The sequence below is a fragment of the Trichosurus vulpecula genome, chromosome 2, assembly GCF_011100635.1.
Source record: "Trichosurus vulpecula isolate mTriVul1 chromosome 2, mTriVul1.pri, whole genome shotgun sequence".
NCBI classification, from domain to species: domain Eukaryota; kingdom Metazoa; phylum Chordata; class Mammalia; order Diprotodontia; family Phalangeridae; genus Trichosurus; species Trichosurus vulpecula.
In genome coordinates, this window is record NC_050574.1 from 333,254,453 (window position 1) to 333,276,823 (window position 22,371).

Sequence of the window (22,371 nt, forward strand, 5' to 3'; positions counted from 1 at the left end):
CCATTCTCTGCACTCCCTTCCCCTCCTGCAGCCAGGCATAATTCCTCCTGCTTGGCCAGGCTAATGGGGACCGGTGTGAGATGGGTTGTCACCCCCACCACCCTCACCCCCGCCACAGTTCATCAGCTAACTCCTAGGCACACTACCACACACAAATAAAACAGCCCCCTAGCTTTACCAGTAATCAACATGACCATTCCTGGGATATGTCAATCATCTGTCCTATGAGTCCAGTCATCATCTCTTGTGACTTCACTGAACTGAATACTCCTTGTTGGCCACTATTTCCACTATGTGCTGTTGGAAGCTGGAATATAAGTTGGAGCCTTGTCTTTGTATTGTTATCTAGTACTTAGCATACAGTAAGCATTTGATAAAAGCTTTTACACTCATTCATTTAACTGTATACATTGGGAGTTAGAATGACTCAGCTGTTCAAATAGGGATGGGAAGGGGGCACTGATTTTGAAATGGGGGGAAAAAGAACTTGATCGGATTCAGCCACGGAGAGCATCACAGTGGAATTCTTCCGAGGAAGCCCGGTGACTGTACACACGGTAGGGACTCCCTGATACCCAACACCCCTATCTCCCCGTCGCTTGGTACATGGACACATCTGCTGGCAAGCTTATTTACTGAAGTTACAATTTCTCCTTGTCCACTGGCTCACTGGAAGGTAGAGGTGACCCTGGATTCTTGAAGGTTCTGTCGGAAGCTTTCAGCAGGCTCATGCTATACGTGCTACAGCTTCTTGGAGCCACAGGTAAGCGTTGGGTGACAGATGGGCAGCAAAGGTGGATAAGCAGCCCTGCAAGCTAGGCCTCCCTGAACACCCTATGCACCCTGATGGGATGATAATGGATGATATGGAGAAGTCAGAATGATTTGGCTCTTAACTGGCTTCTGCTTTTGCTAACAAGGTGAATGATCACTGACATGAGCAAGTGAGAACAGAAATGACTCACAAGGAAATTAAACCCAAGGTAAGTGAGGAGATGGTGGGAGAACACTTGGCTGCTCTTACTGTGTTTAAGTCAAAAGGCTTGGACAAGCTCTATCTCAGGGTCCTGAAAGAATGGGTAGATCTGAGTGCTGGGCTACTGGCTGTAATCTCCCAGAGAGAACAGAGGGCTGAGGCAGGATTTAAGCCAGGTAAATATTGTCCTGATTTTTCAAGAAAGGGAAGAATATAGATTCTTTAAATCTACAGGACTGACTCTGAGTCCCAGCAAATTATGAATATATTTAAAGGGATGACTTGTGGTCATTCAGAATGGGAAGTGATCACTAAGAGCCAGTATGGCTTCTTCAATACCAAGTCAGGCCAGACTGATCTCTTTTCTTTTTGGCCAGGGTTACTATACTGGTAGATCAGGGGATGTTATAGATACTGTTTATTCAGATTTCAGTGAATGATTTTTAAAAGCTTCTCATTCTATCTTTGTGGATAAGATAGTGTGTGATAGATGGTGGCACAAGCTGGTGGATTTTAAAGTAGTTGGGGAAGCCCAAATGACAGTCTCTATTGGATCAATGTCAGCCTGAAGGGAGGTCTCCCCTGGAATGTCCCAGGGATATAATTTTGGCCCTGTTCTGTTCAATATTTTTATCAATGACTTGGATGAAGACACAGATAGCAAGTTTATCAAATCTGTAGACGTTATGATGCTGGGAGGGATAGCTGACATACTGGATGGAATAATCAAGATCCAAAAAGATCCTGACAGGCTAGAACGATGGGACAAATCTAATAAGATGAATTTTTAAAAGCAATAAATGGAAAAGACTTAGCAGAGACAGGGGGTGACATGAGAACTGTCTTCAAGCATTTTGCGGGGCTTTGTTTTAGAAGAAAGATTAAATTTGTTTTGTTTAGCTCCAGGGTAAAGAATTATGAGCACTGGGGAAGAACTTGCAGAGAAGAAAATCTGGCTCAATGTAAAGGAAAACTGCCTAAGAATTAGAAGTGTCCTAAAGTGGAATGAGCTTTCATAGTGGGCCCCAAATTCCCTGTCACTTGGATGCCTCCAAGCAAAGGCCAGACAATCACTTATTGGAGATTTAAGAGAAGATTCCTCCTTAGGCGGGGATTAGACTCAATGAGGTCTAAGTATCCTTCCAACTCTCATTCTTTAGTATTGAGGATGGATAGTAAGTTCTCTTATATGAAACTGAAACCGGCTTCCTTATAATTTCCACCCACTTTTCTTAAGTTTTCCCACTGGAGCAATATATAACAAAAGTCTACCCTCAATTCCACATGATGGCCCTTTAAAGAAAGCTAATCCTCTTTTTTAGGCTAAACAGTTCTTCAACCAGCTCTCTGATATGAAAGACAGCCTTTCTCCTTGCCAAGGTAAAGCTTTCCACATGTAACCTCGATCTTATTCTATCTCATCATCTTCAGCAGACCGTCCCCTCAGCCATCCCCTCTCCATCATTGATCTTCAATCAATCTCTCCCAGTCAAATTTTGACTTCTCTGCTGCTCACAGACATGCCCATGGCCCCCCCCATCCTCAAAAAACCCCCCACTTGATCCTACCATCCCTTACTATCATCCCATATCTTTCCTCCTCTTAGATAAACTTCATGAGAAAGTTGTATACAAATGGTGCTTCCATTTCCTCGATTCTAAACTCTCTGCAGTCTGGCTTCTGACCTCCCCATTCTGCTCAAACTGCTCTCCAAAGTTACCAAGGATCTCTTGGCAACTGCCAAGACTTTTCTCCGTCCTCTTCCTTCTTGAACTCTCTACAGCCTTTGATACTGTGGTTCACTCTCTTTTCCCACTTACTTTCTTTTCTCTGAGGGTTCAGGACATTGTTCTTAGTTCTCTGACCTGTCTCTTCAGTCTCCTTTTCTGAATCTTTATCCATGTGAGGCTCACTAACTGTGGGTGTTGCCTGAGGCTGTGTCCCAGATCCTCTTCTTTTTTTCCCTCTATACTATCTTGCATGGTGATCTCATTCGTTCCCATGGGTTCAGTTATCATGTATGAAGATGATGTCCAGATCTACATGTCTTGGCCTAACATCTTTCAAACTTAACATGTCCAAAATAGGGCTCATTACCTTTGCACTCAAAACTTACCCTCCTCTAATGTTCCATAGGACTGCTGAGGACACCACCATGTTCCCAGTCACCCTGATTCACTGCCCCTAGACGTCCTGGATGCCTCATGGGCACTCATCCCACACGTCCAATCTGCTGCCAAGTCCTGTCCTTTAAAGCTCCACATCTCTCTCCTATGAACCTGGACTATGACTAGAGCCTTCCTGTTGGTCTCCCAGCCCTGAGGCTCTCCTCAATCCAATCTGTCCAAGTGATCTTCCTAAAGCCACATTACCCACCTCCCCAAACAACTCCAGTGCTTCCCTATTGCTTCCATGATCAAATATAAAATCCTTTGCTTGGATTTTAGATCCCATAACAGCTGGGTCCCACCCTATCTTTCTACTTTTTAACCTTCTTGCTGTGACCCCACCTCTCACTGGTGTGCCTTTGTCTTGGCTGACCCCATACATCAAATACACCTCCCAGTTACCTTCAAGTCTCAGCTCAAATCCCACTTTCTGCAGAAGTACTTTCCTAGTGAGACTGCCATCCATTTGCACTGTATATATCTTATGTGTACAGAATTATTTGCATGTTGTCTCCCCCATTAAAATGTGATAAGGACTGGGACTGTGCTTTAGCCTTTTTAAAATATCCTTAGCACTAAGCACAACTTAATAAATGCTTGTTGACTGATCACTGACTATGGCTAACAGATTCTTTACTACCTGGCCACTCTTCAGTTTGTCTTAAAATGTGGCCCTCAGATCTGCATATAATAATCTAGATTTAGAATAAAAATTGCCAGGCACTGTGGGACTATTTCCTCTCTCAGTTTGATCAGCCCATTTCCATTAATATAGCCTAAGGCATCATGTTAGCTATTTTTGGCACTCATGTTACTGTGATGTCACACCTACCTTGCAGTCAGTTAATAGCTGCAAATCTTTTCACATGTACTACAGTTATGACAGGACTCCCCTGCCTTAATTGAGTCAATTGATGTTTTTAACCTAAATGCAGGACTTCACTTATATCCCTTTTCAATTTAATCACGTTAGTTTTGCCCCATCAGTTATGGCTGTCAAGACTGCCACGGACACTAATTCTATCATATGAGGTATTGCTCCCAGCTTTGTGTCATTTGCAAATTTGATAAGCCTCTTCTATCTTCTTCCATGGCATCAATAAAAATGTTGGACAGGACAGAGTGCTGGGACACAGCCCTGGAGAGACCAACTTTTAGGTTCACACAGATCAAGAAAGTATAGCTGTTCAACAGCTATGAAGCCAGGGAGTCACAGCATCTGTTAGCCCATCTTTTTCTATCATTCCCATGAGGGTGTGTGTGTGTGTGAGTGTGTGTGTGTGTGTGTGTGTCCTTATTTATTCATATCTCACATGGCCTTCTATCAAATGCCTTAGGGAAATCCAGATACATCACATCTACAACACTGCCTGATCTCCCTGTCAAAAGGGGTTAATGAGGTTCTTCTGAGATCCTGACTTGATCTCAGATTCCCATCTTCCCATCTTCCCAACTGCTCACATGCTGTCTGATAACTTGTTCTTGCTGGGGATGGAGAGCAAGTTCCTAGGCTGTAGTTTTGGGATCTGTACTTGCTCATCTCCAGTCTACTGGCACCTTTCCTGTTTGCCATGATTTCTCAAAGATTACTGACAGTGGTTCTTTCTTGCACTCTTTGCACCCTGGGATAAGATTCCCTGGGCTGAAGAATCAAAATCATTTAAAGGAGCTAGGTGTCATTTTACTCCTTACTTACCTACAAGGGTTTCCTATTCCTGTTTAAGCATGCTTGTTCTACCTTTTCCAGTTAAATAATTATTTTCTTTGATGGAGAAGACACAAGGGAATATTTGGAGAGGATTAATTAAGGGAGGGTCACAGCCACTCACACAGGCTCTTTAGCAGGCAGGTCAAATAGCTCTGCTAGTCAGCCTTGCTCCCTCTCACTCTGCTAAACCAAAGAGAAATGAATCCATACTGTGGGTGCAGGAGAGTGGAAAGAACACTTGGTTTGGAATCAGAGTGCTGAAGAAATACCTATAGATGATGACCCATAGGGCAACCAACGTATTGTGTCATACATCATGTCAGAGAAATGCTCTCTATTCCTCTTTGCCTAATTAGTGCTGGACTTCACCTCTATGATCTAAGAGGAGATGACAACACTGGGAAGAAAAGCATGGGAGCCAAGCTGCCTGTCCTCAAGTACAAATATCAGTTGCTGCAGTGATATGCAAATGCCCAAGACTGCCAAAGGAATAAGGACAAAAAATATTTATTTCTCAACCAGAAGTGTTAATGTGAGTGCAATATATTTTGAAGAGAGGTATGAAATTTACTCTCACCAATTTGTAGCCCTAGAACTTAGAATTTTACAACAATTTACACTTTTTATAAGGAATCTCATATGTACATATACACAAATATACCACCAAGCCCTCCCTCCTTCCCCAGGTGTGTTGTGTGCATATAACACAGCTGGTTTTAAGCATGTGTGGAAATGTTGCTGGGCTTTGTCTGTAGAACAGAATTCTGATTTCTGACCTTTACTTGAGTTGTTGGGCTTTCTTCAGAGATGGAACAGGATTGTGGGGAGACAGATTGAAGCAGACAAGCCTTACAGAGCTTCCCAAGCTAGAAATAGTCAAGGACCTGCTGTCCTCTGTCTTTACTGATGGCGTAGGTGACAGGGGTGGGGGAGAGGGAGGAGGGAAAGGAGCAGGGAGGGACCATTTTCCTCCAACTATGGGGAAGTAAATTGCTTCTAAACTTGCTTCCATCAGCAAGTATGAGAATGGCCTGGAGAGAACTTTTTAGCCAGCGAGGTGACTGTAATGCTGCCTCTCTGTCCTAATGAGCTGGCTCTGGGGGATGCTGGAGTGAGTTTCAGAATAAGAAGTATGTAAGAGGTTGATGGAATGCCTACCACGCCAGGCTTTTCTGTTTGTTTGCTTTTTCCCCAGCCCTACCTTAAGGCACTGACTCCCTGTTCCAGTCCATTCTTTCTGATCTACCATCTACCTCACATAAACATTTTTTCTCAAGGCATCAATTTCCTTTTCCTATGCAAAGATAATAGAAGAAGATTCCAGACATTTCTAGCATCAAATTCAAGTATTTAATCCCAGGTCTTTAAGGTTATCCTATTTCATTACCTGGCCCTCCTAATGTTCAGTGATTCCCTGACTGAGGCCTTCTTCCTGACAGGAAAACATGTTAGTTACCTCCAGCTGGAGGCACCTTCCCCACTGCTCCCTGCCAGTGTGGGATCCCTCTCTACTTCCCAAGAGTTATTTCTCATGTTTTAAAATCTCTTTTGTTTTCTCTCATCCATCATTTGCTGATTCAGGTTATTTACAGAGACATGGGAGAGATATCAGGGGTGGAAAGAGAAGATGATATTTGGACTACTTTATGTCCCTGCGGTCCAAAAAGCCCACTCTGGTTCTAGGGCTGAATCATCACAGAGGCCCACAGCTGCCCTTTCCTTTGAGTCTTTCTCTAGGAGCTATTTGCTCCATGGAAGCTACTTGTCAGCTAATCCTTTCCCCTGTCCAGAGGACCAGCATGGGACCTAGGAGTGCTCACACAAATTCACAAGTTTCTGAAGCTAATTCAGAGCCATCCAATAAATATGAGAACGTATTATGTGATTTCTGCTGGCAATATAAATATATTCCCTTCTTTCATGATGTTTGGCACTGAAATGGCTTTGCACTTCCAGGGTACATGTTGAGTGAATAGGGACAGGGACAGGGGAGAACTCATAATTCCTAACTCAGTTAATTCTTTTTGAGCCTCTACTGTGAGAATATAATTGCATAATTATCTTTGAAGAGAAGAACGCAGCTCAGTGCTGTGCACAATTAATAAAGACTTCTGTATGATGACTATTATGAAAGGCTGAAAATTTCAGAGGCCATGTTTAGATCCCAGCTGAGGTGATCCTGGGGGAGGGAGTGAAGAACTGGGGGAAGAAAAGCATTCCACTCACATGGGGCATGGAACATGATGAGGACAGAAGAGTGCTCCTTCACAAACTTGTCAAAGTCTTCGTCTGTCAGGTGATAAACGACGCTTCCCTCGTCTGCCCAGGCAGCCTCGGGGACCTGGGGCTGTGGTGCTTGTGGACTGGAAGACCAAAAACAGGTAGAGCTGAGTGGATGTCATCTGCCAGACACAGGCTACAAAAAGGACCCTGCTGTCCTGCACAGACCCAAGACCAGCCTCATTAATCTCAAGGGACAGTCACATGACGAGGAATGCGATGGCTGTGACATTGGAAAAAAAAAAAAAACTACCCTTGAGGTGAGACTTATGGGAACAGGAAAAGAATAGTAGAGAGCCTTTCCTCTCCCTCTGTTCTTCCCCAAACTGATGAACTTCACTAGTGTCCTATTACAGAGAGCACATTTTTATTTAGGACTCTTAAATCAGCATGGCAAATTCTGCCTCATCTCAAGCGTGTAGGGCTTTATTTGCTTTCTCTCTTTAGCAAAGTGGCAAGAACCTAGCAAGAGCAAGGAATAGCCATTGTGAAATCTGGCTCCTGTGTTTGTATCACTGTGGGGCTGGGGGAAGGAGAGAATAGAAAAATGAGGTGAGATAAGTTAAGACTAGGGCAGGCAAGGGCATGGGGGGAAGAGGATTAGGATGGAGGTGTGATATCTGAGAAAATAGTTGGCTGCCCAAGGTAAGATAAGTCACCACGAAGGAAAAGGCCCACAAGAGTGAGAAGGCTTGTGAACCTTCACCATGACAAGGCATTTATGTGGACTCCCTACCCTGACAAAGCCTAAAAGCTCTTAAGTCCCCGGATGCAAGATTGCCCTGAAGCTCAAAATATCTTCACTGGTGATACATATTCCCAGTTGCTTCCCTGCCGCAAGCTTCATTTTCTAAACTGCATGTTTGCTAATACTTAAAACCAATTTATGCTGACAGATACAAAATGTAGCCATTATAATCTGCTTGGACAAGTTTTCAGTAACAAAACCAAGGTTCCAGGAGAAGAATGTTCTTAATTTTGTGGTCAATAAAAAAAAAACCCAGAATGCTCCTCATTTTCCACAGCAGGCTAGTTACAATCTTCTCCTCTTAAGTGCCCTCTGACCCAGATCTCCCTGTCAAGCATGGATGGGAAGGGCAGCAGAGAGAGACAGAAAGGGCCCTTCTGCACCTCAATTACACAACAGCCCTCAGGCAACAGCAGAGAAGGAGTGAGGAAAGGATGGTTCAACAAATGGTGGAAGGTCAATGAAGGTGAGTGAGCCGGGCAAGTCACTTCATCTTTGTTGGGCCCATTTCCTCACCCCCAAAATAAAGGGATTAGACCAGTGACCCCTAAGGTCCCTGATGGCTTTGAGTCTATAATTTTGTCGATGTTCCTGCACTCTAAGAAGTGGTAGATGTGACAAGTTCAGAGAAAGATGGGAAGACTTTATGAACTGATGCGGTTAAGTGGTAGAACCAGAAAAACCATGTACACAGTGATGATATTGATATAAACAGAAAAAATAACAAAAAAGAAACTGAATGCTGTATAATTATAATGATATAGCTTGGTCCCTAAAAAGAGTTGAGAAAATTTACTTCCTTTCCTTTTTTGAGGTGGAACACTCTGCATGTGGATTATTTCATATACTGTCAGACACGGTTGATTTAAACAGATAAAATGCTAGGCTCTGAGTCAGGAAAACCTGAGTTCAAATCTGGCCTCAGACACTTAACTAGCTTCAACCGCAAAATGGGGAAAATATTAGCTCTTACCTCTTAGGGCTATTGTGAGGATCAAATGAAATAAATATCTGTAAAGCATTTAGCACAGTACCTGGCACATAGTAATATATTCCCTTCTCCCCTCCCCCACTCTGAATTGCTTTTCATTCTTCTTTCTTTTTAACTCTTTGTAGCAAGGGTTAGCTTAGTGGGTAGGGAAAAGTGAAACAAATGACCAAAAAAAGGTAATTTTTAAAAGGGAGGCACGTAGAGGACTTAAGCATATTTCTGTAGGCTTAACTGTCCGCTCTCTATGGTAATCACAGAAAGTCTGCAGTCACACTGCTTCTGCATTCTTAGGTAGTTTCAATGACTTCAAGTAAGCACTTTATGCTACAGTCCAGAACAAAGTGGGCTACGTGTTCCCACTCCATGACATTCTATCTTATAGATCTGTTGCCCAGTTTATCCCTCATAGCTGCAATGCTCTACCTCAAAACTTCTGTCTTCTTTGGAATAAAAATCCCTCGGATTAGAATTCTCACCTAATGCAAAGCAGCTTAGAGTCCATGGGGATGGCAAATACTTTTTCTTGGACTAGCCTATGTGTTCTAGTAGCACATAAAGCCCCAGCCTGAGGCTACGACTAAACACTAAGTCACTCTGGGAACTACCATATCATATAATTTAATTTTAAATATTTAATCTTGGAGACACAATGGCACAGTGAACAGAATCAAAAAGAGTTGAGTTCAAGTTCAACCTTTTACAAGACTCAAGAGAAACCTAGACTATAAAAGGACCAGGAGATGACTGAAGGGCTAATATTTGAATGAGGGGAAGAAACGAGTGTCTCTTTAGCATTTTTAAAGGGTATTGAGGAATTAAGAAAAATAGAGGACCTGGGGGTAGAATGGTTCTGTTCTGAAGGTTTTAGAGGGGAAAAAGAAGGAAATAATATATTAGTGTAGAAAGGAAGGGTCGGGGGGAAAGGAAGAGATTGATATTTTTCATAATTGGAGTGCTTAAGAAATAGTGTACGCAAACATGGAGGAAGGAGTGGGGAAGAGTGGACACAGGATGAACCTAACTCTTATCTACAGTGAACAACTTATACACAAAGTGGTTGGTGTAGAAATACATCAAGCTCTACAGGAAAGCAGGCAAAGACTGGGGAATGGGGGTTTAAGAAAGATAATACTACAGGGCTGCAAACAAACCAATGTCCTGATCCTGAGGGAGGGATTAAAAGAAAAAGGAAAAGGGACAGCTAGGTGGCGCAGTGAGTAAAAGCTACTACATAAATGTTATCTGTCATCATCATCATCATCACACTTTGGACCGGCCACTGTACTAAGTGCTAGGGATATAAAGGAAGGCAAAAACACAGTACCTGCCATCAAGGAGTTAACAAATGAAAGAGACAACATACAAACAACTATGTACATACAAGATATGTACAGAGTAAATGGAAGGTAATCTCAGCAGAAGGCACTGGTGGAGGGAATGGAGGAAGTGGACCAGAAAAGGCTTTCTGAATAAGGTAGGATCTAAGGGGAGTCTTGAAGGAAATCAGGGAAGCCAGGAGGTGGAGGTGACAGAGAGAACTTCCTGGGTATGGGGGTCATCTAATACACAAGAACAGAACTGAGAGAGGGAGGACCATGTTCAAGAACAGCAAGAAGGTCAGTGTCACTGAATCTTAAGAGTTTATGGAAAGGAATAAAATGTAAAAAAAATGTAAAAAGACTGGGAGGGCAGTCAGGAGGACCTGCATTCAAATCCGACCTCAGACACCTGACACACTTACAAGCAGTATGACCTTGGACAAGTCGCTTACCCCCAATTGCCCCGCCTTCCCTACTGCAAACCACCATCCCCCCAAAAGAAAAGATTATAAATTAAGGGGGTTGCCCATCTGTTGGAGAATGGATAAACAGACTGTAGTGTATAAATGCAATGGAATACTGGTGCGCTGCAAGACTAATTAGAGCGATGCCCAACTCCCGCTCCAGAGGACCCCTGATGATGCACATTATCAATCCCCAAACAGTTGCGCGATGAACTCAAGGTGCAGAAAGAGACACACTTTTGTACATGGTGACTGTGTGGATTTGTTTTGCTTAACTGTTTGTATTTGTAACAAGTTTTTAAAATTGTTTTCTTTCTGTTTTCAATTGGTATAGGTTTGGGGAAAGGGATATTGATGGTGATGTGAGAGAAAAGAAAAGAAAAAAAGGAGGGTCACTGAAATATTTCCCTTTAACATTTAACATAACTTTTTAAAAGTGTCCAGAGAACACAAGGAAATTCAGAAGAATGCAATTTTGAAAGCAGTATGTGGAACTTGCATATTTTTTCAAAGGCAAATTACTACTTGGAAAAGAGATTCCCAGTTCTGTATATGATACTCTGTGTTTTTGCTTTATAAGTGGGAATATTCATTTGTGTGTGTGTGTGCGTGCTGGTTAAGTTCAGAATAAAAAAAAAATTTCTAAACCTCAAGCTTCTTAATCCACCACACCCTTCATCTCCACTCTCAAATCTTGACTACTATGTTACTGTGAACACTGCTGATGACTCTCAGTTGCTGTTTATACTTCAACATATCTTTGTTTCTATGCCCATCCTCTCCTCTAGTCTCAAATGAAGGGGTAGTAATGACCCTCTTTAAGGGGAATTTCTTTTATCAGTGCCCTAGAGTACATTCTTTCCTAAATCCTGAGAGACCTTCTAATATTGTTCATATTTTTCCAGAATTTTCAATCTCTTCCCACCAGCTACTTTTCCTGTGTTCAAACAAGCACAGGTCTCCCCTTTTATTTGGTCTTGTTCCCTGCTCCAGTTATTGGCCTACTTCTTCCTTTCATTTTGCTGCCAGACTTCTTGAATGAATGGCTATTATGCCACCCGTTCCCTCTACAACTCCCCACGATCTGGCTTCCATCCCTATCACTCCACTGAAACACAGTCTCAGAGTTCATCAGTTACTAGTTAATTGGCAATGCCTTGCACCTTTGAGATTCTCCTTGACTTCATGATCACTGGACCAGAGATTCAGAGCTGGAAGCAATCTTGATGCTGCCTGCTCCTTCCACCTTTAACTTCTCTTCCCTTGGTTTCTGTAATGCTACAACATGCTAGTTCTCTTCTTGCCTCTCTAACAGCTTTATTTTTCATCCCCCCAGTTGCTAGCAGTAGCCCCCAAGGTCAATCCTCAGCTCTGGGTTTCAGTAAAGAAATACTCACTGTTCCTCATAGAATATAGATTCTCTCAAAGCTTTGGCAAGAATTTCGATGGTGACAGCTTCCTCATTTACATGTCTGGCCTGACCCCTCTCTCTCATGCTCCAGTCCAACATTTTGAACTGTTTACTTAACATTCCTTCTTAGATATGTCTGTTTTCTCCATGAGCTCAACACATCCCAAACTTCCTTATCATCCTTCTTGCCAGTTTGGTTGGATGACCTTGTTTTTGAAAATGCCACTATTAAAGAATTATAGAATGTGAGAGCTGGAAGAGAGCTTAGAGAGTCAAGTCCAGTCAATTGGTATTTATTCAGAGGCAATGAGATGGCATAGTGCATAGAATATACGGCCTGGAGTCAAGACCTGAGTTCAAATCCAACTTCAAACACTTATTAGCTGTATGACCTTGGGGAAGTCATTTAACCTATTTGCCCCAGTTTCTTCATAATGGGGATAATAATAGCACCTACCTCCCAGGGCAGTTGTGAGAATAAATGAAAGATTTGTTTTTTAAAAAAAGTGTTTAGCACAGTGCTTGGCATATAAAAGCTACTACATAAATGTTATCTGTCATCATCATCATCATCACACTTTGGGCCGGCCACTGTACTAAGTGCTAGGGATATAAAGGAAGGCAAAAACACAGTACCTGCCATCAAGGAGTTAACAAATGAAAGAGACAACATACAAACACCTATGTACATACAAGATATGTACAGGGTAAATGGAAGGTAATCTCAGCAGAAGGCACTGGTGGAGGGAATGGAGGAAGTGGACCAGAAAAGGCTTCCTGAATAAGGTAGGATCTAAGGGGAGTCTTGAAGGAAATCAGGGAAGCCAGGAGGTGGAGGTGACAGAGAGAACTTCCTGGGTATGGGGGTCATCTAATACACAAGAACAGAACTGAGAGAGGGAGGACCAGCAAGAAGGTCAGTGTCACTGAATCTTAAGAGTTTATGGAAAGGAATAAAATGTAAAAAGACTGGGAGGGCAGAAAGGGGCCTGGTTGTAAAAGGCTTTAAAAGACCTTCAAATAGAGGATTTTACATTTGACACTAAAGGCAAGAGGGAGCCACTAGCATCTGTTGAGAAGGAAAGTGAACTGGTCAAAGATGCACTTTAGCAGCAGAGTGGAGCAGAAATCATCTAGTCTAACAAAGGCAACGTACCTTGACCAAAGTCACACACCAAACTAGTAATAGAGTCAAAACTAAAGTGTGTATCTTTCCTTCATTTCCTGTATCACAGCATTCACTGATTCCTATCAAGTCTTCCTTTTCTACGTCTCTGGTACTCATTCATTCCTTTCCATTATCAGTGATACATTTTCAGGGCTTACAAACCCTCAACTGCTCTTTCTCTGATTATTGCACCAGCACTCTAACAGGTTCCCCTGACTAATCTACCCTGCATTCTTCCTAACATACTTATTAAATAAAATAACTCTACCTCTCAACAACCTCAAATGGCTCCTAATTTCACAAAGAAGAAAGAAAGTGCAAATTTTCTTAGCATAGCATCCAAGGATCTTCATAGTCTAGTCCCAGCTAACCTATCCGATTTTCTAAATATTCTCACCACACTCTGGTTTTGAGTAAGGATGATCTCCCTAATGCCTCTAATGATGCTAGTCTTCGTTTTAACTCTTCTTGAGCTATTCTCTCCAGTCTGAAATTTGCTTCCCTCTCCCTTCTTAATCCATCTTGCATGTACACTAAAGTAACTACAATAAAGGTCAAATACTTGACGTGTGCCACATGCATGGCACAGACGTAAGTGCCATAAAAATTTAAAAGATGGAGAGATCACTTCTACCTAGGGTGCTCAAAGAAAATTGTATGGAGGAATGAATTGTATGGAGGAGATATGAATTGGGCTTTAAAGGATGGATAAGCGGAGAAACATTCAAGAGATGGGAATGGAAGCAACTTCAAAATGCTATGATATTGATACGTATATGTATTCTCCAACTAGATGGCAAGGACTGTGTCAGTCTTTGCATCTCTACTAAACTTAGCACAGTGGTTTACAAACAGTAGGTATTCAGTGAAGGAAAGAATAAAGTAAGGGTAAGGGCCCTGGAGTAAGGCCTCCCAAGCCTGGTAACAAAAGAGAAAGATCTCTTTCCCTGGGTATCAGGGACATATGTGATGCAGTCAGAAGACAACCGATTCAAGAGAATTGGCAAGATTAGCTGGGCCACCATCCTATCCCTTTCTAGGACTCCCAATCCAAATATATTGATACTTTACTCAAGTATGTCACAGATCAATGGGGACAGGTGGAACCCTACTGGATTCTTCACCCAAATAAAACCTTAGGCCATCTGTTATAACTAAATGAATCAAAAGAACCCAGCATTGACCAGGACCCCAATCTGGGGAGAACTTGTAATGGCAGATCCTCCCCATCATCCCCACTACCCACACTACCCACTTCCCACCCCCACCCTTACTGTTCCTCCTAAGGAAAATAACATTACAGGGCAGAGAAGATAGATGCCCTCCCTCTGAGAACTACATGTACATATTCCTTGAAGTGCAAAGACTTACTTCTTCATCCATTCCACAATGTCCTTGGCTGTGGACCTATAGTTTTCATACTGGAACAGAAACTTCCCTTTCCTGTGGAATGTGGAAAGACAAAAGGGGACTCAGCTCAAGAACTGGGGCAGGGGATGTTAAAGAGGGAAATGAGGGGAATGAGTGCCACTGGGGAAGAGGAATGGCACTTAAGACTAGGGAGCTGGGGACTTACTCAAAATAGCAGATGGTGGGGTAGCCACGGACATCATACTCTTCCTTGATGTGTTCAAATTCAGAGGAGTAGACATTCATCCCAGCCAGCACCTGGGAGAACAAGGAAGGAATGGACTCATCTGCCTTCTGCCCCAATACACCCCATATCTTGTCCCAGAGCCTCTATCTGGGGCTATGAACTCTACAAAGTGGGAAAAAGAATTTCCAAAGGCTCCTCAAAAGGATGTGGGAGTGCTCAGCATCCCAGGAGTGCAATGGGAGAAATAAAAGAACTAGTTTAGAATTAGATTTTGACTACTGGTAACTAAGAGCTAACTTCAAGGGATCCTGAAAAAAAGAAACATCAGGAACTGCCTATGCTCATGCCCCTGCACTCATCTCTTGATCTATGATATGTCTGCCTTCCCCTATTCATGAATAAATTGATTATGTCCATGGATTAGCTCCTGTGTGAGCAGGAAAGATGACTGAGGCAGAATGCTTTCTCAATTATCAAATTCAATTTGACTTCTGACATGATATTATGGTTTCTCCATTTGTTCCTGTTCTGCCCCATTCTCACCACCGTATTTCTGCTTAAATCTTAAATACTGGTGCCTGCCCGCCTCCTAGATACCTGGCTCACTTGTTCTTTGACCGTCTATCTAGATCTCACCCATGGCTTCTGACCTCATTGCTTTTGAGTACTCCACAATGACACAACCATTGTTTGCTCCCTAGCCTGACTCTTGACACCCACTTATTATTTTTCCTGTTTCACATTTATAACCTGAGGCAACCCAAGATGTAGGTCCCAATAAATCCAGATATCTACAATTTCTAGATGTAAAGGAGATTTATCAACTTCAATACTAATGGCAAATGGACAAAAGATAAACAGAACGGGAAGCATTTATGGGCTGAGATCTGCAATGTCAAAGGGATTACCCACATAGGTAAGATCATTGGTCCACTGAAGTGTTAGAATATTATACTAAAGGCACTGCCAGTGCCAGAAACAAGAAGAATTTAGAATTCCCTCAAAATATAGGCTTCCTATTCCTCTTGTTGTGCAACAGGGAATTTCTTGCCTGTGGTCCAGCTCCCAGAAAGAATCTTGATGTTAATTTTCAACAAAGGGAGGTAGATGGTGAAGCTGTGGAATAGAAATGTGTGCCACAGAAGAGAGATGCTAGAAGAGTGAAAGGGGTGAGGAACTTCATGGCAATATGGGTAGGAATGTTGTAGAAACATGCAGAGGGAACTCAGGAAGCAGAGTTTTGATGTAGAGAAAGAAAATCTAAATAGCCCTATGTGAATTTCCTTGCACTATGATATAACTCAGGAACAGCAACAGATGTTAAATGGACTCAGAATCCCATTGGGAATCTAAATCTTCATAACTGACTTCTCCCTCTTCAGGAAAAAAAATACTCTATTTCTTTTTTGCAATCTACCTTGGCTTACTACAGACCACCTACATATTAAGAGTTCAGGCAAATCTGCAATAGAACTTATCAAGGAATTCTGTAGCCCTCAAATTCATTTTTTTTTCCTGACAATTGGTTCAGAAGTCTGTTTCAGTGATAGCTGTCTGGAAGTTATTTTTTTATGTTTACCTCGTCTCCCTGTCTCTAGTTTCTCCCCTCTTTAATCCATCCTACACAACAATGTCCGATTAATCTTCCTAAAACAGTTTTTTAATTATCATCACTTACTAAAAATAAAAAAGAATCAACCCTAAAACCTACAAGAGAAATTCTAAACTACAAAAGCCTGAATAGGGGAATTCGATCCTCTTTATACTGTTGACTCTAATCTGTTTTCCAGGCTTATCTCTCAGTACAGGCAAAGTCTATATAATGATGCCTCCACCAACATCCTTCTACAATAACATGGTGAATACATTATAACAAAAAACCACAAAAAAAAATTAAAAAAAACCAAAAAACCACTGTTGCTTTGTTACAGGTGGTGGCCGTCACTCTTTCCCCCTGTCCTCCTGTTCTCCATCATTCACAGAATTTTAGGGTTGGAAAGGACCCCTGTAGCCATCCAGTCCAGCCCTCACTTAAGAATCCCCACCAGAGCATACCTAATGGAAGGTCACTTAAATTTTGCTTGAAGACTTTCAACAAGAGGGAACACTCTACTTCCTGAGGCAGTCCTATTCATTTTTGCATCGTTCAAATTAAGGAAGAATTTCCTTACATAAAGCTGAAATTTGCCTCCTTGAAATTTGCATTCAATTGTTCCTAGTTCTGCTAAATGGAGCCTGAGTAAGTTTAACCCCTTTTCACATGATAGACTTTCAAGTGCTTAAGATGACTATCATGTCCCACTCCCTCACCTCGGATGCTTTCCTTCTCCAGGCTAAATATTTCTAGTTCTTTCAACTGATCCTCATCTGGGGTTGACTTGAGGGCCTTAATTATTCTGATCGCCTTCCAAAGGATGTTCGCCAACTTACCAGTGTCTCCTCTTAACTGTAGAACTAAGAAATGAACACAATAGCTCAGAGTCAAACCAGAGTAGCACATAGAGGGTCTATCATCCTGAATGCTATTCTTCCTTTAATGCAGTCCAGGGTTGCAGGAGCCTTTTTAGCTGTCATGGCACACTGCTGACTGATACTGAGCTTGAAGTCTACTCATGCCTCCAGAACTTTTTCAGATATTCCTGCCTAACTGTGCCTCCTATATCTTGTGCTGATGAAACTGATTGAGTCCCAGGGTAAGACTTTACATTTATCCTTATTAAATTTCATCTTCTAAGCAAGTCCAAGGATCTAGCTTGCCAAGATCTTTTTCGGATCCTGACTTCATCATCTGCTGTGTTAGCTATCTACCTCTTCTAGCTTTGTATCATCAGGAAATTTGATAAGGATGCTATTTATGTTTTTAACACATATCTCCTTCCAAGTGGACATCTAACCATTAATTAATTACTAGTCTTCAAGTCTGACCATCCAACCAGCTCCAAACCCATCTCAATGGACTACCATCTAGCCCTCATCTTTCTATCTTGTCCACAAGAATAGCAGGGCTAAAACAGGTAAACTTGGTGTCATTCAATTGTTTCAGTCATATCCGACTCCTTGTGACCCCACGTGGGGTTTTCTTGGCAAAGATACTGGAGAGGTTTGCCATTTCCTTCTCCAGCTCATTTTACAGATGAGGAAACTGAGGTAAACAGGGTTAAAGGACTTGCCCAGAGTCACACAGCTAGTAAGTATCTGAGGCTAGGTCTTGAACTGAGGTCTTCCTGACTCCAGGGCTGGAGATCTATCCACTGTGCTGCCTAGCACACTACTACCATGATCTGCTAGTTTAGTAACCCTGGCCAAAATGTTAGTCTGATGTCATCAGTTCTTTATGAAGCTATCGTGGTTCTTTGTGATCATCATTTTGTTTTTCGTTTTCTGGATGTTTGCTAAACAGCTTTTAAAAAATACATTCTAAAATTTTCCAACAAATTGAAATCAAGCTCATTGGAAGAGATTCCATACTCTTTCCTTTTGGTATATGAATGTAATGGAATACTATTGTGCTATAAGAAATGGAGAAGATACGGACTTCGTAATAACCTGGAAAGACCTATGTGATCTGATGCTGAGTGAGCGGAGCAGAACCAGGAGAACATTGTACACAACCACAGATACACTGATTCTGAGATGACTAACTTTGATACGTGGCTCTTATCAGCAATGCAAGGCGCAAAGACAACTCCAAAGGACTCATGATGCAGAGAGCTAACTACATCCAGAGAAAGAACTATGGAGTCTGAATGCAGATTGCTCTCCTTTTTTTTCCTTTTTTTTCTCTTTTTTTGGGGGGTTTTGTTTCTTCTTTGTCATGATTCATTCCATTGATCATAATTCTTCTTTACAATTTGACTATTGTGTAAATAAGTTTAATGTGAAGCTACATGTAGAAGATATATCAGATTCCATGCTGGCTTGGGGGGGAGAGGGTAGGAGAGGAGGGGAAGAAAATCTAGAACTCAAAAAACATGTGGAACTGAGTGTTGTAAGCTAAAAACAGAAAATCTTAATTTAAAAAAATAAAAATAATTATTATGAAATTGAAAAAAAAAACCACAATGACTATGACTCAGCAATCACAACTGTCAGCTCCTTCAGTACCCAAGAATATAGTTCATCTGCGTCTTGTGACATGAATTCATTCTAGGAAGTTAGTGTTCTGTCTGCTGTTGTGTTCTGCAGTTGTTCAGTCATGTCTGACTCTATGACCCCATGGACCATGCTATCCATGGGTTTTTCTTGGCAAAGTTATTGGAGTGGTTTGCCATTTCCTTCTTCAGTGGATTAAGGCAGAAGCTAAGTGACTTGCCCAGGGTCACATAGCTAGTAAGTGTCTGCGGTCACATTTGAACTCAGGAAGATAGTCCTCCTGATTCTAGGCCTAGTGCTCTGCCCACTGAACCATCTAGCTGCCTCCTAGTGTTTTTATTATCACCTTACTTATCTTGGGCATCAAATCTCTACCAGCAATTTTTGCTTTTTCAAGGAAAATTTGGTCATTTTTTTTTTTGGCAGAGAAAACAGGAGAAAATAGGTATCAAGCAGTTTTCCATTCTCTTTGTTGTTAGTCACCACCATCCAACCCACCCCGAAAAGCAGTCCTATTTCTTCTTTAATCCTTTCTCCCAATATAGCTAAAACAAGGCCTCCTTTTTAATTGTCCTCTCTCCTCACCAGCCTTAGCTCATGCTGAGCTTCAGCACTCCTGACACTATTCTGGCAGTACTATGCCACTCTTTTTATTCATAGTCTTTCCTGCCCTTGTTTCCTTCTCCGGCACAGATCTTTAAAAAACAAACAAACAAAAATACTAAATTGGTTGGTGAGATCATTATGTATTCACACTGGTTCCTTTATACGTCTCCCTGTGTTTCTAACTCATTGAAACTGTCTCCCTTTGTGCCTTCAGACTTTTCCTTCTTGAGAGTTGCCATATGGCCTGGACTAGCCTCTGTCCATAAAATGGTTCTCCAAAATCTCTCCTCAAATTGAGGGTGTACTTAAGGATACTTGTGGCCTTCCTCTCCTCTGTTATAAGTTAGGTAGGCATAGCTAACTATATCCAGCAATAAGCTCCTCCCTGCTGGGGAGAAGCAGATCCAAAACAGAATTCCTAGCCCTTTGTTTATTCTTCCCAATTTTGAAAAATGAAATTATTATTGAAGTCAGTTAGCAGATGTTCTGCCTTTTGTGAAGAGAGTGACAGTAAAACAAAGCCTGGGTACATTCTGGCAGAAGTCTGGATAACTGAAGTCTGCCATCACTTTTAAATCATCGCTCTTGACAAGTCTTGTGATGTGTTTTCCAAGCTCATCTAATTCTCCTTTCTATCCTAGTTTCCTTTTCTTCTCTCCCCTCTAAAACTCGCCTCTTCAACTTTGTTTCTATTGAACTGTACCTTGTGTAACATTTCACCTAATTTCATATTTGCGGTTTTTTTTAAGGACTAATTCATGAGACTCAGCCTACCTAAGTTGGCTGTGGCTGTTCCATTCTAAATGACCTCTCCTCTTCATCCAAACTGTTTTTACCCTGTGTCAGAGATACTGTAGAGCAGAGGTTCTTCATCTTTTTTTATTTTTGTCATGGATCCCTTTGGCAGCAGTGAATCAGCCTACTGACCCCTTCTCAGAAAATGTTTTGAAGTGCCTAAAATAGATAGGATTGCAAAGGGAACTAATAATATTGAAAAAACAATTATTAAGTTTGGTTTTTTTTTAAGGGTCACAGACTCCAGATTAAGAACCCTTTTAGTGTAGAGTATTATAGCACTGAGCAAGTGTTTAGACTATTGGAAGATGACTTTCAATCCTTATGGTTCTATCCCCTTAGGGAGCCATGAGATACAGGAGGAACAACAATGGATGTGGAGCTGGGCAGACCTGGGTTCAAGGCCTAGCTTTACCTCTTACATGTGTGACCTTGACAATTTTTCATTGTCTCTTCATCTGTAAAATGAGGGGAGTGGCCTGGACCAGGAGTTCTTAGCTTGGGGGTTACATGAATTTGTTTTCTAAAAATATTTTGATAATTATATTTCAATATGATTGATTTTTTGTAATTTTATTTTATGCAATTTCAAACATTCTGACAAGGGCCCTGTAGGCTTCAGCAGACTGCCAAAGGGACCGTCTATCACACACTAAAAAGTTAAGGGCTCTTGGACCAGATCTCTGCACGGTGCCTTCCCACTCTTAATTCTACATTCACCAAACATGCCTTGTACCCTCTTGTCTCTTTCTTCACGTTGCTTCCCTTGCCTGGAACGTTCTTCTCTCCTCTCTGCCACATCTTACTCATCCTTCAAGTTCTGTTTAAACCCTTCCACTTGCTTTCCTGACCTGAAGTAAGCATTTCTCCGAACTACTTGGAATGAGTCTCCATCTGACAAATGTTTGCTGAGCAACTGCTGTGTGCTGCTATTGGGTCAGCTATAAAGGCCATTGAAACTTGGTTCTGAGCCTGAAGGAACTTACTATGTGATGGTGAAGGAGTTGAGACAAGTGGACACATAACTATGATGTGGTACCCTAACATGGTACAAAGCACTCTTCACATCTAAAGGAAAGAAACAAGTATTGGATGCATAAAGGAAGGTAAACTTTATGGATAAGATGTAGCCTGACATATAGGAGTTTGGTGGGGAGGGCACTGCCTGCAAAGGAAATAGCAAGAGGAAAGACACTGAGACAAGAAAGTGAGATTTGTTCAGGGAACGGTGTAGTCCAGTCTGCATGCCACAAAAGGGATGTGCAGGAAAGTAATGGGATACAAAGTTGCAAAAATAAAAAAAGCCTTGAATGACAGGTTTAAGAAATAAGCCTTGAATGACAGGCTTAAGAAGTAAAGGCATTATAATCTGTATGAAATGGACAGCCAGTGAAAGTTTTTGAGCCAGGGAACAGAATAATCAATGTCATGGCTAAAGAATCTGGAGGCAACATGCAATATGGATTGGAGGGAAGAAGCCAGAAGCAGGGAGACTAGGGAGAAGGCTGTTACATACTTCAGAACTAAGATAATAAGCAAGGATAGTGCCAGTAAAATAGAAAGAGAGGTACAGATTTGAGAGACACTGCAAAGGAAGACTAAAAAGAGTGGGTGACTAATGGGGTAGAGCAATGCAGAGAGAGGAAGAAAGAAAACACAGTTCTAACATTTCAAGCCCGAGTGCCTGGGAAAACAAGGAAGCTCCTGCCAAAACGGGAGGGAGGAAAAAGGAGCCATTTCGGGGTGGCCAGACAAGGGGATCTGACCAGTCCAGTGTAGTCAATGGCAAATGGCATTAACAATCTTAGATAAATTCTGAGGTACTGGTGGGACACTCAAGTGAAAATTTCCAGCAGGGATTAGAAATGTGGACCTGGAGTTAAATATTTAGGAGAATATCCATAATAGAAGCCAAAGCTAAAACCGTGGGAGTGTAGGAGAACACAGAGAAACAGCCCACAGAGGAGAAAAGCAGGGATAAGGACAAAACTTTGGAAAACTCCTATCTATAAGAGGTAGGAAGAGTATACTTTATTTAAAATGAAGAG

General features: G+C 41.8%; 1 protein-coding gene across 1 annotated transcript in view; it reads right to left on the minus strand.

The window, feature by feature from the left end:
• The window catches only part of PDIA5 (protein disulfide isomerase family A member 5), a 183,252-nt gene that overhangs the window by 47,692 nt on the left and 113,189 nt on the right, over positions 1 to 22,371 (minus strand). The window contains exons 9-11 of the mRNA XM_036746296.1: positions 14,810 to 14,901; positions 14,605 to 14,676; positions 7,079 to 7,215 (exon numbers count right to left, since the gene is read on the minus strand). Of these exons, the coding sequence (XP_036602191.1) occupies positions 7,079 to 7,215; positions 14,605 to 14,676; positions 14,810 to 14,901 (301 nt within the window). The remainder of the gene's footprint in view (positions 1 to 7,078; positions 7,216 to 14,604; positions 14,677 to 14,809; positions 14,902 to 22,371) is intronic.